Source organism: Debaryomyces fabryi, assembly GCF_001447935.2.
Source record: "Debaryomyces fabryi strain CBS 789 chromosome Unknown contig00033, whole genome shotgun sequence".
NCBI lineage: Eukaryota > Fungi > Ascomycota > Pichiomycetes > Serinales > Debaryomycetaceae > Debaryomyces > Debaryomyces fabryi.
In genome coordinates this window covers 38,526-54,910 of record NW_015385459.1, presented here as the reverse complement: position 1 = coordinate 54,910, position 16,385 = coordinate 38,526, and the positions used below count along the sequence as shown (strand labels likewise).

The 16,385-nt window shown below is 35.4% G+C and overlaps 9 protein-coding genes across 9 annotated transcripts; 2 read left to right on the top strand and 7 right to left on the bottom strand.

Annotated features, from left to right (window-relative positions):
• Positions 1-1,099: 1,099 nt before the first annotated feature.
• AC631_02082 (uncharacterized protein) lies at positions 1,100-3,655 on the top strand (the record flags this gene model as incomplete). The annotated part of the gene is made up of 1 exon (XM_015610912.1): positions 1,100-3,655. The coding sequence occupies one exon, from the start codon at positions 1,100-1,102 to the stop codon at positions 3,653-3,655; it is 2,556 nt and encodes an 851-aa protein (XP_015468276.1).
• Positions 3,656-3,894: 239 nt separating this feature from the next.
• On the top strand, positions 3,895-5,514 carry AC631_02081 (RMR1 family protein; the record flags this gene model as incomplete). Its single annotated transcript, XM_015610911.1, has 1 exon — positions 3,895-5,514. One exon carries the CDS (start codon positions 3,895-3,897, stop codon positions 5,512-5,514), a length of 1,620 nt encoding a protein of 539 aa, XP_015468275.1.
• A 72-nt stretch (positions 5,515-5,586) lies between these two features.
• SNU114 (U5 snRNP GTPase) lies at positions 5,587-8,544 on the bottom strand (the record flags this gene model as incomplete). The annotated part of the gene is made up of 1 exon (XM_015610910.1): positions 5,587-8,544. One exon carries the CDS (start codon positions 8,542-8,544, stop codon positions 5,587-5,589), a length of 2,958 nt encoding a protein of 985 aa, XP_015468274.1.
• A 212-nt stretch (positions 8,545-8,756) lies between these two features.
• On the bottom strand, positions 8,757-9,332 carry RPB4 (DNA-directed RNA polymerase II subunit; the record flags this gene model as incomplete). The annotated part of the gene is made up of 1 exon (XM_015610909.1): positions 8,757-9,332. The coding sequence occupies one exon, from the start codon at positions 9,330-9,332 to the stop codon at positions 8,757-8,759; it is 576 nt and encodes a 191-aa protein (XP_015468273.1).
• A 272-nt stretch (positions 9,333-9,604) lies between these two features.
• YAK1 (serine/threonine protein kinase) lies at positions 9,605-11,833 on the bottom strand (the record flags this gene model as incomplete). The annotated part of the gene is made up of 1 exon (XM_015610908.1): positions 9,605-11,833. The coding sequence occupies one exon, from the start codon at positions 11,831-11,833 to the stop codon at positions 9,605-9,607; it is 2,229 nt and encodes a 742-aa protein (XP_015468272.1).
• A 429-nt stretch (positions 11,834-12,262) lies between these two features.
• Positions 12,263-12,727, bottom strand: TIM17 (protein transporter; the record flags this gene model as incomplete). The annotated part of the gene is made up of 1 exon (XM_015610907.1): positions 12,263-12,727. The coding sequence occupies one exon, from the start codon at positions 12,725-12,727 to the stop codon at positions 12,263-12,265; it is 465 nt and encodes a 154-aa protein (XP_015468271.1).
• A 577-nt stretch (positions 12,728-13,304) lies between these two features.
• AC631_02076 (uncharacterized protein) lies at positions 13,305-14,222 on the bottom strand (the record flags this gene model as incomplete). Its single annotated transcript, XM_015610906.1, has 1 exon — positions 13,305-14,222. One exon carries the CDS (start codon positions 14,220-14,222, stop codon positions 13,305-13,307), a length of 918 nt encoding a protein of 305 aa, XP_015468270.1.
• A 94-nt stretch (positions 14,223-14,316) lies between these two features.
• AC631_02075 (uncharacterized protein) lies at positions 14,317-15,093 on the bottom strand (the record flags this gene model as incomplete). Its single annotated transcript, XM_015610905.1, has 1 exon — positions 14,317-15,093. One exon carries the CDS (start codon positions 15,091-15,093, stop codon positions 14,317-14,319), a length of 777 nt encoding a protein of 258 aa, XP_015468269.1.
• Positions 15,094-15,491: 398 nt separating this feature from the next.
• On the bottom strand, positions 15,492-16,352 carry AC631_02074 (uncharacterized protein; the record flags this gene model as incomplete). Its single annotated transcript, XM_015610904.1, has 1 exon — positions 15,492-16,352. One exon carries the CDS (start codon positions 16,350-16,352, stop codon positions 15,492-15,494), a length of 861 nt encoding a protein of 286 aa, XP_015468268.1.
• Positions 16,353-16,385: the final 33 nt, after the last annotated feature.

The window sequence follows — 16,385 nt, the reverse complement described above, 5'->3', positions numbered from 1 at the left end:
CCGGTTGCGGAGGGCTAGGATTTGATGCAAACAAGCCAATTTTAAAATTCTTATCGGAATAAGCACCGCAGTGTGATAGACTCGATTGAGTGGACAAGTTATGCAGCACGCGCCTGAAGACCGGTATGTTGAGAAGTACGAAGGGGTTTCGGGTCGATAGTTGGTTAAATGTAAGGGTTAGAAGACGTTCCCCAAATGGAAAAAAAATAACCATACAAGATGTATGGAAGCAATAGTCGACTAGACGGATCTCTGTAACGCCTGTGGTCTAGTAGACACAAGGATTACAAAACCCGGTTGCTTGATTGGTAGAGGGTCATGGTAAAAAATTGCTCTTGTTTGCTCGGGCAAGTCACAAAAGCATTCGCTATTATTCTCCATCTGCTCGGCTGATAACGCAAGGTGTAACTACAAACCCATCTATTATGCAAGATGAGCCAATGAATATGACCTTGGGCAAGTCTAGGAACCGGCAGATTATTATTTTATTTTTAGTTAGAATTTAAGTTTCATTTAATGCATTTCTGTCCCTGGCAGGTCTATTATTTTTTTTTTCTTATTCTTCTTCTTTTCCAGACTCATTGCTACCAGACAATGTTATAGTCGTCGTCGGATATTTGATTATCTTCACTCTCAATATATAAGGTCTATAACAGTAGTTAACCGCACTTAGGCCGATTTTCCAGGGTACACGACAAATGGCAGAGGCCATACAAAAAATCAACAACGAAAAATGAGAGCGTTAATAATACCGCCTGATTAATCTCTCTAAGAGCCTAGACGTTTCAATACATCGAGTAGCAGTACTAGGAGAGTGAAATATCGATACTATAGGGTAATTTACACAAGTGGTGAATTTTCAGAGAAGTCTATACATTCATCAACGCGTTATCAAAGTGAGAGACGAAATAGCGCTGTCACGTATTGCAGGAAGTGTATTCGAATATATTGGCGGTATTAATTGAGTACAATATTTTGTAAACAATAGCATACAACATAGCATTAATAGAAAACGCCTAGTTTATCAAATTTGTTCTGATTAGAACATATAACGTCTATTTCATTACACATTGCACAATAGCAAGCACAATTGACAAGAATGAGTTCAGATGAACGTTTGGATCATTTGCAGGACGACAGAAATGACGATATAGTAGCTGGCTCACCAGAAGAAACCCCGAATCAGGATTCGGAAGCACCTGAGGCGATAGAAGAAAATGCTAAACCTGAAACTGGTGCTTCTGGAAAAAATATCGATCTCGACAAGGATATAGGCAGTGCATCAGGTGAGTCTAAACTTGATGATAGTGATATTAGCAATAAAGGTATGGACAAACCAGATTCTGAAGGATTGGCTGACAATGATTCGAAAGTGAATGAGGAGAGTGAATTGCAAGTTGAAGAAGACAAGGAAGATTCAAATATACCAAGTAAAAATGAACCTATGGATGTGGATGAAGTTCGGGATAATGAAGATTCACAACAAGAATCTGATAAGGAATCAATGCATAATGACCAATCTGAAAAGGACAAATCCGAAGCAGCTGAAGACAAAGCAGACAGTTCGCAAGAAAAAGATGAAAAAGTGAATGGTGAAGAGGTCGACGAAGAGAAAAAAGAGAAAGATGGAGAACAGGATGAAGAAAAAGATAAAGATGAGGACATGGATGATAAAGACGATGATAAGGAAGATGAGGGCATGGATGATAAAGACGATGACAAGGAAGATGAAAAGGAAGATGAAAAGGAAGATGAAAAAGAAGATGAAGGTGATGATGACGAAGATGATGACGACAAGGCGAAAGATGCCGAGAATCAAACCCCAATTAACCAGACACATGCTATAATATTACCATCGTATTGCAGCTGGTTCAACATGAGCAAGATTCATAAGATTGAAAAGGAATCGTTGCCTGAATTCTTTGACACCACCCACCCATCAAAATCTCCGAAAATTTATATTAATTACCGTAATTTCATGATAAATTCATATAGGTTGAACCCGAATGAATATCTTACGTTGACTTCATGCCGTCGTAACTTGGTTGGTGATGTTGGAACACTCATGAGAGTTCATAGATTTTTGAACAAATGGGGGTTAATAAATTATCAAGTTGATCCTAATTTCAAACCAGGTTACGCTCTTGAGAAATTACCCAATGGCTCTCAGATTGGTTTGCCCTATACTGGTAATTTCCATGTTACGTACGATACCCCAAGAGGATTATTCCCCTTCGACACCCACAAATTTAATGGTGACCGTCTTGACATTTCAAAACTTAAGAAACTATTGGACCTTGAACAGGCTCCGGATCAACCTATAAACAATGAGATTAAGTCATCTAGCGATACCAAAGATGTCGACAATTTAGAGAAGGAGCCATCTGAACCACCTCAGAAGAAGCACAAATCTAGTAACGATGGTTGGAGTGATAAAGAAATTTCAAAATTGATTTTGGGTGTAAAAGATTTTCCAAATGATTGGTATAAGATTTCGAAAAATGTTTCGACTAAGACTCCGCAAGAATGTATTTTAAAATTCCTCAAATTGCCGATTGAAGACAATTTTAATAATTTAACTGACAAAGAGTTGGGATTTTTGAAATATTCATCTAATTTTCCGATCAGTTCAGTTGATAATCCTGTTCTCAGTAATTTGGCATTTATGACTCAATTAGTGGATAGTGATGTAGCAAGGGCAGCAAGTGAAAGGGCTTGTAAAGTTATGGATATCAAAGCTGTAGAAAAAATTAGAAAGGCTTTTGGAGAAACAGATCAATCAAAGGTAGATGGCGTAAAACAGGAAAACAAACCCGAAGAATCTGATGATGGTAAAGCCACTGATGGTTTAGAAAACAAACAAGAAGGTGCTAGTAAAAGTTCGCCAAAGAAGGATATGGATACGGAAATGAGTATCGATGATGATAAAAAGGAAGAGAAAGATTCTTCTGCGGATGATAATAAACAAAATGAAGAAGTCAAATCCAATGGTACTAACGAGCAAAATGGAAATGTTGGTGGCACATTGCCTAAACCTCAAGCAGATATTGATTTGATAGATGAATATAAAAACGGAAACACCGATCCTCTTCAAATCATTAAAGATGCATCATCCAATACATTTGGAATTGTTGGGGCAAGAAGTCATTTGTTTGCTAATTATGAAGAGCGAGAATTAAATAAATTAACGAACACAGTTGTTAATAATCAAATTTCCAAGCTTGACTTAAAATTGAAGAAAGTTGATGAATTGGAAAAAATATACGAGAAAGAAAGGAAGCATTTGGCCAAACAACAAGAAGAAGTTTTTATTGATCGTTTGGCATTAACCAAATCAACTATCCATATTACCAAGAAATTAAATGATGCCATTTCAATGATCCAGCAAAAGACTCAGGATATTGGCGAATTAGGCGATGTTTCTAGTATCTTAGCAGACGTCCAATCACTCCTTTACAAACCAAATAGACATTCTTTGATTCAAAGCACAGTTGACAAACAATCAAATGATACAAGTAATAAACCAAATAATCCTTCTAGTGAAGATACCGAGAACGGCAACATAAATAGTAAAAATACTGCCGATAGGGAAAACAATATTGTCAAACCATTATCATTAGATACGCCCCTGTCATTCAAAGTTTGGGTACCATAAATTTGATTTTATTCATCTACTTAAACCTTTCAATTCATTAAGTTTCCTTAATTCAAATTATATGGACTATTGCGAAAGGCTTAGTTTATAGTGGAAGTAACTTAATACTTGTATAATTTATAATATTAGAATATATATATATATATTTTCACGTGAAACAGTGTATAATAATCTCAAAAAGATATTTTAGGTGATGGGAAAAGTTGATACATAGAGTCATTTGACAACCTAAACAAAGTATGTATAAAGTATCTGAATATTCTAACAATGATCAGAAGCAGGAGGATCCCGCATTGAAAGAAGAAAGTACAGCAATTGAGATTGATACCGTAGATGGACTCCAAGAGAACGATTATAATATGACCGCCGATGAAGACATATCTGATAAGCAAACTGATGCAATAATTGAAGGAGAAGGAATACTCGAGATAGAAGACGAATTAATATCTAGTGGAGAGGAGGAGATGGATACAGAATTAAATGAAACAGAAACCAGAGACAATGAAGATAATTATAGAAACTCTGCTGTGGAATTTAATAGTGAAGACGAAATTGAAAATTTGGAGGAGGAAGATCACACATTTGATAAAGAAACGAATGATATAGTTGAGGAAGAGAAAGAAGATTATTTATCGAACGACAGTTTGGTTGAATTAGACGAGTTAAACAATTATCAAGAAGATGACGATGTGCAAGAAATACCGCCTCCGTCGAACAATTCTGTGTATAAGAAAGAGGAAAGTAAATATAACGATCAAGATGGGCTTATAGAAATACAGAACGAAGAATTGATAAATGGAGATGTTCGGGATAAACTTGCAGAAAATGAAGAAAATAAAGAAGCTGGAGTCAATGCGAAATCTAATCAAGAAATATTTGAAGAGTTAAATAATGAAGGTCAAGATAAAGCTGGAAATGATCAAGTGTACGAGAACAACTATAAAAAAGAAGTGGTAAGAGTAGCAGACGAAGCAGACGAAGCAGACGAAGCAGACGAAGCAGACGAAGCAGACGAAGCAGACGAAGCAGACGAAGCAGATGAAGCAGATGAAGCAGATGAAGAAGAAAAAGTAAAAGATGAAGATGAAGTAAAAGATGGAGATGAAGAAGAAAGAGAAGTACCGAATGATATACAGGAGGAGCAATATGAAAAGATAGTAATTGATAAAAATAATCAAACGGCCGAAAGTCGTTCAGATAATGAAAGGATGCCTAACGTAAATACCCAAACAAGAATACCCCATTCTAAATTAGAATGTACATTTCCAATTATTATTAACATTGCTGAGACGGAATTTCTCTTAGTTCCATTCGATAAACACATGAACCCCGAAATTGATGTATCTCATTTGGTTTCCTTGTATGATGACTATGACATCTTGAAATTGACAATAGAAGAATTTTTTGGGCTAATGAGGACAAATGAAGATTTAAATGAAATTCATCAATTTACAGTTAACAAAGAATTAGTACTCGTAATTCCTGAATTGAATAATTTATCAATTACTGAGGACAATATTTATTCTCGCGATATAACTATAGAGGATTTTATAGTATCATTTGAAAATTTAAAATCCAATTCTATAAATGCTGGCGAAGAGCTAACTCAAAATTCAATATCATTCCTTTTAACTAGTCAAACTAGATTTATTACCAATTTCAATAACTTATCTGAAAGAATTCGAGAAGGGAGAGGATTTAATTCTATTGGTCTGAAACAACCTATTTTTGATCAGACAGCTATTGAATCTGAATCGTCTGCTAAGTCATCTACTGAAAATTTACATAAGCGACAATCGTTAAGTTCTAGCGACGAAACAGATACACAGCAAACCAAACGGGTGAAGATTAGTATATAATTATATAGAGAGTATATAACTTGTATTTTAATACATTTTTCTCCTTCACCAATGTTAATGTTCATAGCTTTCCTATTCTATAATACCACTCTCTCTTAACTTATTATATAATTCAACGTCAATATACTTTTGTAAATTAGGTTCGCCGCTCAAACCTTTTCTCTTCCTGGTTTTCATAACAAAGTCTCTCGCTAACGATGCATTCGGAACAGGTCTAAGTGATGGTAAGTAACAATCACTATCTAATGGATCTCCAGGAACAACATCCCATTTTTCGAATACTAAGAAGCACATAGCCTGTCCTTGCGTATGAAGTCTCAAATCAGACTCTAATCCAACAGATTCTATAACAGGAACTTGGCCCTCTATGTGGAATAATTGAGTTCCAGGTACTGGATTTTCAGTCATGACCATCCCTCTTCTTCTACCAAGCAATTTTTTTACAGCTGTGATGGCTCCATAAGAGCATGTCACGTAAACCGTATATATTGGTTCCATTAAGCGGGGAGATGCAGTCAAAAAGCCGGTATTACATGCCTTCCTAGTCATTGGTATTATCTGCGTTCCACTTCTTTGTATTTCCGACCCACTTATCACCGCATCCAATATTTTAAACTTTGTATTTCTTATAGGTTCATCACATAAAGGTCCCTCATTAACACTCCATCTAAATCCTAAGTTTATACTGTCTTTAAGCGAATACAACAACTTTTTGTCGGTTTCACCCTCTAATGTATCATCTATTAAAATACTTGGATTATGAAGGTCTTCAGGCCCAAAGCACCAAACTGATCGCGCTGATAATGCATCCCATCCAAATTCTTTACGCAAAATTTTAGAAGTAGATTTTAATGGTTGAGATAGATTTATTATACCTCTTTCGATAGCTTCGCTCAATCTATTATCATTAACCGGCTCGGCAATAATAGATATCGAATTGTTTCCTGATGATGATTTAGTCGATATTTTGATTGCCGAGGTATCAATACATGTTTCACTGAATTTTGTCATAGGATCGCTTACTTTGATTTCCAAATCATCAGTGAAAAAATTCCTCAAATCATGTAACATACAATCCAAATATATTTCACCGGGACCAAATAGAACATGTTCTCCACTTTCTTCTACTTTAATTGTACATGCTAAGTATGCTTTATTAAGCTTGCGTAGTCCTTCCAATAATTTAGGTAACTCCGAAGGGTTCGCAGGCTCTATCGCAACTTTGAAAACAGATTGTCTTTCATATGATGAAGGCCTAAAAATTTTGAAATCACTCGGCAAATCAGTATTATCATATAGGGTTGCACCTTTAGAAATGATTGAATCGATTCCACTTATCAATACAATCGATCCAGCAAATGCTTCCTTAACAGGAATTTTGTACCTTCCACCTGGAACAAATAATTCATCCACAACTTCTATTCTGAAATCATCGTCATCTTCTTCGTAGTTCTGTCCTAACACTCGCACCTTTGTCCCAGTCTTTATTGAGCCTTGATATATGCGGACTAACGAATAAAACCTTTCACCATTAGCCGAGGCAATTAATTTATTTGCCTGAGCTATTAATGTAGTCGAAGATGCATTTTCTGAACTGGAAAGTAATTTCAATCTATCTGACACCTTCTCCGTCGGAGATGGAATATTATTAACCACCAGGTCAACAAAACCCTTTGAACCGGAGAAAACCAGCTTAAATATTGCTTTCAAAAGCATCTGTGAATCTTGTTTATACTGAGAATTATGTAATGTAACTTTGAAGTTGTCCCATAATAAATTTGCTAGTTTCTCACTGGTGCCATCATAAGTTAATGTCTGAGTTATTATTTTATAAATAGGCTCCAAAATAAAAAAGTTGAAAGACCTAGGAAATTTCCCATTATTTGAACTATTAACAAATTGGGCCTTATCCGAGTTATAAAACACATCACCCCATAGTCTTCGACTAAATTCATAAGAATCAACACCTTTTAATTTGTGGTTATTAGTATATAGTTTTGTAAAACTATCCAAGGTAAAAACGAACTCTAAACTTGAAGATGCAAAAATAACATTTCCTTCTGTTGGGCTGAATACCAGTTGTTTCCCATAAGTACTTATGTACTCATTTTCATTTATAAAATTGTTAATATCATCCAAAGTGTAATTAATTTTAAAATAAAAGTCTTCTACAGGTAACCTTAATTCTAGTATGAGTCTGTCAATTTTGTTCAAAACAATTGTTATAGGTGTATTGTTTTTCATAAGTTCTGAGATTAAGCTTTTATCTCTGGGGGTTAACCCTTCAAGCACGTCTATTACGAGAAGTGCACCATCAACTATCTGCAAAGCCGACGTACTTTCAGACGCAAAGTTGCTGTGACCAGGCGTATCTATAATGTTAAAAATAAAAGACCTCTCATTTAAGTCTGGTAATAATAATGTAATAGGTGATGCTTCAATTGAGATACCTCTGTCGATTTCCAACTTATGATTATCCATAAATCGAAGGGGTTGAAAATTTTTCAAATTACTACTCAAAGAAATCGATGGTGAGTGAGTTTGTAAAACAAGCATATCGATAAATGTTGTTTTCCCTGAGTGGAAATTACCAATTACTGCTATGTTTCTAACCCTTTCTGGAAGCAGGTTCATAGTAGATATCATATAATCACGCGAGTAAACAAGTTCTGGTAAATTCTTAACTCTATTATCATCTTCATCAACGTTATTCATAACAGGTTCAGTGAACTCTACCTTCAATTTCTTCTTATTTGCAGGTATAATAACCGGTGCATCCTCTGTTTGTTCGTATGGCTTTGCTATTATAGTTTCAACCCCCGGCCCAAATTTTTCAGATAGCTTGAGCCCATTTCCATTATTTTCATGTATCACTAAGGCTTCGGTCTCTGTTTCAATTGTCGAATCTTCTGCTTCATTCTCTGATTGCACATATTGTTCATCTGGTATGTCATCTAAGGAATCTGCATCTGAATCTAGCGGGTCACCAATTAAGTTACCAAATTCATCATATAATTCATCTTCGTCCATAGTAAGTATATCAGGTGCCTGATGTGAATATATATATATATATTTATATGTATCTATATATGACTTGAACTGATAATCACATCGTGAAAAATAGACTCTCAATATTGAACTGCATACAAAATAATTTTATACTAAAGTATAGGTTGAAGTAAAATATAATACATTTATCTAAATATTTATAAACTATAAGACAATCTCAAATAATGAGTAACTCAGGATAATGTTTGGTACTTCCTTAATTCAGTTAAAAGAGTTTGCAATTGAACATCGGAAACTTTATTAGTCAAACTAGGAATCAAAGATTTGGCTTCTTCTGCATCTTCACACTCCAAAGTTCCGAGTTGAGCTAATTCAAATGGATGTAACGGTTCCGATGTAGAAAAATTAAAGTCGTTTAATAATTTTTCAACGGTTTCTGTGGATGAGGAGTTTTTAAATCTAGAAAAATTGGATAAGTAGTTTAATGTTTTATGCATTATTTCATTTGAATTTGGCCCTGCTAAATCCATATTTGAAATTTCGTCTTCTTTGGCATTATCATCGTCTTCATCTTCAAATTCTCTATTTGCTTGGTTTTTATTTTTACGTTCTTTTAAAGCGGCCCTGATCAATAATCTAGCCTCCGATAAATTCAAGGCGATTAATTGTTCTTCTTCACCAGAATTTGTTAGCTGTGTAAGCTGGAACTCGGGGCCCAACAGCAAAGTGGCAGCGTTCTCTTCATCATCTATATTTTGTGTGGTTGGTTTTCTTCTTCTCACACCTAATGCACTTGTACTAACATTCATATTGTATTCTATTTACTTTTCAACACAATTTAGTTTACAAAAGAAAAAACTCTAAATTTCCGATCTGAGTTAGATATTATATTCCTTGCTTGCTGAAAAGTCTATATCGCTGATATATTTACACAGTCGCTTTCTACTGAATAACGATAATTTTGATATTCGTTCATATCCAATTTTGTGGTTCGCGCACGAAATGTTGGTATTAAGAGTCTTACTATCTATTGAAGTTAAAAGTTAACGGAAGATAATATTACACAACGCAATTCATCAGTTTATATTTCTGAAGGAATTGATGTTCTCGAAGAATTAGACATACTTCCAGTACTCCCAGAAAGAGTTTTACCTTCTTTTGTAGTATCCGAATAATCAGTGTGGTTCGCCGAGCGGTCGCCAGAAGAATTTGCGGATGCTGCAGATGAGTGATGCAAAGAAACATCACTAACAAAAGGGTGCTTCAACGCTTCTTGTGGAGTAAGCCTTTCCAAAGGATTCAAATTAAGCACCTTGGATAAGAAATCAACAAGTAAAAGCCTCTCTTGACATTCCTTCTCGATCATGGAGTTCGTCATTTTCTTAGAAGGTAATTTATAATTCATTATTATATCCTTCAACAAACGATGTTTAAAGTAATTTTTATTTGGTTGTTCTTTCTTTATTTGGTCTTCTTTTCCTTTAGCGCTTGCTAAAAATTGAAAATACTCTTCTAATGTCTTTATTCTAAAGACTGGTTTTCCGTCAGGTATACTTGGAGGAAATTTATTGAAGAAATTTAAGGAGTTGCGGCCAACCTCAATCATATGCCTTGCTGGGTAGCCCAACATGTCGACAATTTTCCAAATCTGATTAAACTCTGATGTGCCTGGAAACATTGGCAACCCCAAAAATAATTCTCCGACAATACATCCCAACGACCACATATCAATAGATTCGGTATATGGCAAACCCAATATTACTTCGGGAGACCTGTAAAATCTAGATTGTATATACGAGTATACTGTCTGTCTGGTGAAGCAAGCTGAACCAAAGTCAATAACCTTAATATCTGGTTTATCTGGTTGGAAGAGCAATATATTTTCCGGTTTTAGATCACAATGTATCATTTGAAATCCTTTCAATTCAGCCATTGCTTCCAATAACTGCCTTGTAAGCAACTTCACTAATTTCATATTGAGCCCTTGGAATTGATTTTGCTTAATTAATTCATACAAATTAGATGCTAACAACTCAAATACTAAACATAAATGCTCTTTGTGCATGAAAGTATCCAACAAACGAATGAACCGTTTACTGTTACTATTTGAGTTTAAATATTCAAGTAATTTAACTTCTGTCAATGACTGATTCATATAAGCCGGTTTAGATTTAATGACTTTTATGGCACAAACTGATTGGTTCGTTAGATTTTGACATTTAACAACTTGACCAAAAGTCCCTGATCCTAATAAATCTAAAACAATATATTTCCTTCCTTCATCCGTTCCCAATATATCATTCACGTATAATATATAATCACTGTCTTCATTATCAAATCCGTTATTGTACTTAGGATCCAGCGGTTTTGTTAGTACCCTCTTTGGATTAGTCGATTTGCAATATTGGAATTTCTTAGGTTGGCATATTCTGTATGATTCTGTAATGTAGATCGACAACGCGTTTACTGGTGAAATATGAATAGAATTGACAGAGCAACGACGATATTTCGGTTGATGATGTACTTTAGGTTTCAAGTCGTACTTATTATATATCTTTCTGGCTTTAGGAGCTGCTTTTCTCTTCGTTGTTTGGAGTTGATTCTGCAATGCTTCTTGATACTGCTGATATTGTACGATCAGCGCAGACCTACCAACTTTGGCTGGCTGATGGTGGTAGTTAACATGTGTATTAGGTGGAGTTTGGTGGTAATTAGCTGTTGCAACTGACGATCTTCTATTCAACCCTTGACTGTAGAGAGGAACATTTTGTATGTATTGTGACTGAAACTCAGTTTCAGTTGATTCAGGGGGATACGCATTATATCCATTAGCACTATAATATGCACCATCTGCAACCGCCGACATCCTTCTATCGACATGTCCCAAATTCACTTCCTGATTAGTGTAATATTGATTGAAGGGATTATCCACTCTTGTAGGCGGATGAATAAACGGTGGAGCATTTGAAGGTCTTTGTCCATCATACTCGTACGTCGTTGGTAGCTGGTTAGCAAATGACATTCTCTTATTTTGTTGTTGTAGAAGCGGAATTGCTTGTTGACCCTTGGTAGGTGATTGTGACATATTTGGAGACGTAATTATACCGCTTGGCGCTTGATTTGACGTATACCACGGATTCCTGAATCCGGGCATTTGGTTTGCTTGTGCTGCTCTCTGTGGGTCTTGTACCCCTGCTGCATTATCTGTTAACGGCGGTGTTTGTTCGTTACCGTTCAATCCATACGGAGGGGGTAATTGCCAATTTCCCCCTAAAGAATTGTGCCTGTTATAATTAAAATTGTAAGACATCTGATAGTAGAGCAACTAACAATTAAGCCTTGACTTCAAATAACGATAATTTATATCAAATGGTTCCTTATTGCTAGAAGAAAGTACTATGGTTATTCTTCCTGTGTTCTCCTCAACTGGTATATGGTTGACTCTCGATTCACCTATCAAGTCACGTGAAATTTTTAAACTCTGAAATATGACTAGATACTACATTAGAATTCTACTTGGAAAGTGGAAGGTAATCCTATCTTATGGTAACGTAGACTATTGTATATTCGTATAGCTTTGTAATGTAGAAAAATTAAATAGGAAAAATACAGCAAGTATATACAAGATTTTATTGTGACTCATTTCTCTCGTTGATATAATGTAATGATGGGTGGCAATGGAGTAGTAGTTAGGAAAGGGGTGATGAAACAGGATCTGGTAGTTTGTGCTTCATGGAGCTTAAGCAGCTAATGGTGCAGCCTCTTCTGGGTATGCTGGTGCCACTGTAGGTTGGGCCATAACTCTTTGCATCATCATACCAACACCTTCAAAAACACCCAACAAACAAGCACAAGTGATAGCCGAGTTTCTGGTGTGTCTCCAACCACCTCTGATAGCCAAGGCACCACCGGTGAAGAAACCGGCAATGACAGCGTTCCAGGCATCTTCTCTCTTTCTCACAGCCTTGACAGAACAGTCGAAAGTAGAGAACAAACCACCCCAGACACCGAAATTACCACCAACAACTGGTGCACGAGACTTAATAGCTGATATAGAACCGTATCCTCTTTCACCGTAAGGAGAGTTACGGAAACCTTTGATACCGTGCCAGACGCAACCACCAATGACACCCATAGCAAAGGCACCACCGAAATCATTTAAAATGACAATAGGACATGGATCTCTCGTATGATCTGCAGACATTATTATTTATATTATGTTTTATGAATGATATTCAAGTTAAAGTACTATATATACCTAGTAAATACCTGCTCTTTATCTAATATTACTCGGATTTTCCATAAGATCAAAAAATTTTCAGTACCTCTTTTACACCGGCCCTCAAAACTTCCGCGTATATTTTAAACCAGTATATACTAACTAATATTCCTGAATAGGTTATGCTGCAAATGGTATTGAAAGTAGACGCAAGGTCATTGATATGATGTGATGTTGCTGAATTCAACCATGGGGTTGGTATTTACTTTGTGGAAATATAAATTAATTTGTTGTGCTAGAAATGTTCTTGTAATATTTTGAGATGTTGCATAATATCCTATAAAATTGTAAACTAGACCTTTTTCTGTTATTGAAAGATAGCTCTTATCAAACCAGATTACGGAAACTCATAAAAATTAAAGATGAAATCAATGAAAATAACTCATTTGAACTATATTACATGTATTTATAAAAGTTTATAACGTCTATATCGAAAGTATAAAAAGAGGTTTGATTTGCAGTTAAATTAATATTTATTCGACAACTTTTCTGCTCGAATTCACTAATCCTCAAAGCCTCTTGGTTTGGTAACGTTTGACTGAGCGTCGGAAGATCCAGTAATTGCATCGTCGTCGTTGTTTTCATCGTCAATGCCCTGAATAAATGAATCATCTACCGAAAATGGTGTATTCTTATTACCTAACTCTTGGAGCTCAAAATAGTCGTAGTCTATTTGAGGCCCTTCAAAGCTACCAATTCCCCATATTCTATAACCTAAACTAGCAAATCCCACGAAACCAAGGATGACAACTATGGCATAGTTCATTGTAAACCAAGTAAGGTTCTTAATGACGGGTGGTAAGCATAGAATTATGAACAGTAGAACCACCCAAAAAATGGATAGACCGTTGACAAGCCATCCAAATCCTTTTAAGCGGAATGCAGCACCGTGAATCTTCTTTCTTTTATTTAGCATCAAGCAAAGAATAGGTATTCCATTTGCTAATGCAAGAGAAATGACTGACGACCCCATAAATGCATTGAATGCAGATGAAGAAAACAAGGACAAAAGAGACAATGCTCCACAAACACTCATTGATAAAAATAATGCATTTTTTGGAATAATAGATTCTTCAATGGAGTTGACTTCGACCCAATAGTTTTTAAACGGTAAACCCCCATCACGAGCAAATGCATAAGTTGTTCTAGAAGCAGTCGTTAATGCAGCAATGGCCTGAAAGAATACAGTTCCGACCAAAAGAAGCACCAACAAAAATGATATTAAATACGATTCTGTAGCAAACTTAAATATCAAGTCAATTGGCATGATTTCCGGAGTTTCGTCTAGTAATAATGTAAGCTCTGGTAATATGGTAAGTATAGGAATGATAAAGATAATTCCAGTTAACCCTGCCAATAGAATGGCGCTAATTGTACCCTTTGGCATGTTTCTTTCTGGGTTCTTTACTTCATCTGTCATGGAATATATCATACCATATCCAGATAAAGTAAACGAAGGACTCTGTAATCCGACCATAAATGCCAAAGGGTCTGGCCACCCAGAACGAGTATTATCAAATCTCGTTAATATTTCTTCTATTGAATTGGTTTTTTTGCAAAAATATTAGAAGAAAATCAATAGTTAAGACAGTTGAAATAGACCATATAATACAAACTTTGTTAATCTTTTCTAAATATTTAGCGAATTTAAAATTGACGAAACCACAGAAGGTTAACAACGTAAAATAAACTGCTAATACGAGAAATGCATCTTCCTTATAATAAGCATCTTTCAAACCAAAAATAGATAAAATAAATTGAGACCCAGCGAAAATTATACTAACAGCGTATGTCCAATTTCCAATAATGAGGAACCATCCAGTAAACCAAGAACAAACAGACGAATATTTTTCATTACTTAATAGGGCACTAAAATGGTAAACGCCTCCGGAAGTCGGGTACTTTGACACGATTTCACTTAGGCTTAGAACAACACAAGTAGAGAAAAATGCTGTGATTACCCATCCGTAAAGAATTGTAACATTGGCTCCATCAATAAGTGAAATCCAGATCGTAGAGGATAAACCAAACACCACCCCCACTATTCCGAAACCTAAACCGATTACCGATGTAACAGTCAATTTTCTCTCCAATTCTTGCTTATACTTAAAATGTTCTATCTCAACTTCTTGATCTTCCATATCTTGCATGAAAGAATTCAAAAGCTTTCCTGGTGTCAGTTTACCCAAGTTGAAATGATTTGTAAACGACAGTAAGGAGTTTCTTAATGGCTTAGGCCCACCATTAGGTGCATTTCGTGATGCCGAACCCAAAGATTGTGAATTTTCCATAGTTCAGTACATCAAATAAAAATTTTATTTTATGCAATTTCTAAGCTAACTGCTAGAAAATGAAAAATCAGCCTACTTAATTGTGTAAAGATGATATTTAATCTTTCAAAATACCTAATACCATACGTTTGCGGAAGGGCAAGGAGAATCTATTGTCAATAGGAATATATTTACTCAGTCTACGAAGTTTAATTTTTTTGATATCCGGGACAAGCCATTTTCCTCATTTTCGCAACTACGTCATATGGTTGAAATGGTGAATTAAATGATTTAGTAGAAATATATGATGTTAAATGCTATTATACATATATATAAAGATGCGTATTCGAACCGCCCCAATACATAATTCCCTAATCGTCCAAGATATGTATCAAATACGTTTCTTAATTATAGTTTCTCTAAAAATCTAAGTCACTATCGTACTCATCATCTTCTTTTATGTCTTCTTTCTGTTTAAAAACAGGTAAACTTATACTTTCGCTAGTCTTGATATGAACACTAACTAAGTTTTTAGTGGTTCTCAACAATCCACCAACCGGAAGGAATTTAGGTTCTATCAAATATTTTATTACGTCGTTAGCATTTGTCAAAAGTTCTTCCGGTTTCCAATCACTATAACCTATCTTGACAGAGATGCATGTTCCTGTTGCTGATGGAATATACGAGGCATTTCTCACTATGGACTTCATTTGGTATTTAACGTACTCGGGCTCACATCTGTCATCCTTAAGTTTTGTAGATTTCTTTCCTTTAGATAATTTGGCATCTTTGTCAGGCTTGGCCATTTGGACCATGAATGGAATTTTCTTATTTTTAACGTAAAAACGAGCCCCTAAGATATCTGGCAAAAACTTGTGGACTCTATTATCGGCTACTATAATGTCAAATTCTTTGAATAGTTTAGTCAACTTTTTGGGGTCTTTAGATATGTGCTTCAACTTGGTTAAAGTGTATATTTGGTTGAAAACATCCTCTGTTGGCGAATCTTTTTTCGTTAATGCATCACGATAAGGTAAAGAGGGATCCTTGGTTATAAGCAATATTGATTTGCTTTCTAATTTATCCAATCCCTTAGTCAACGGAATAATTCTGGGTGTATAATCTTTGATTTTAGTGAGATAGATTTTAGTATTGATTATGAGATATACGGCTTCGTGATGTTCCGGACCATTTTCTTTTCCGATGTGGCTAATTAGTGACTTGGATGACTTCGTGCCATCTGCTAAAGCCGACTGACCCAATATGAACGAAGATACCATGCTTTTTGGTGATAATGCTTTGATCAGTACATA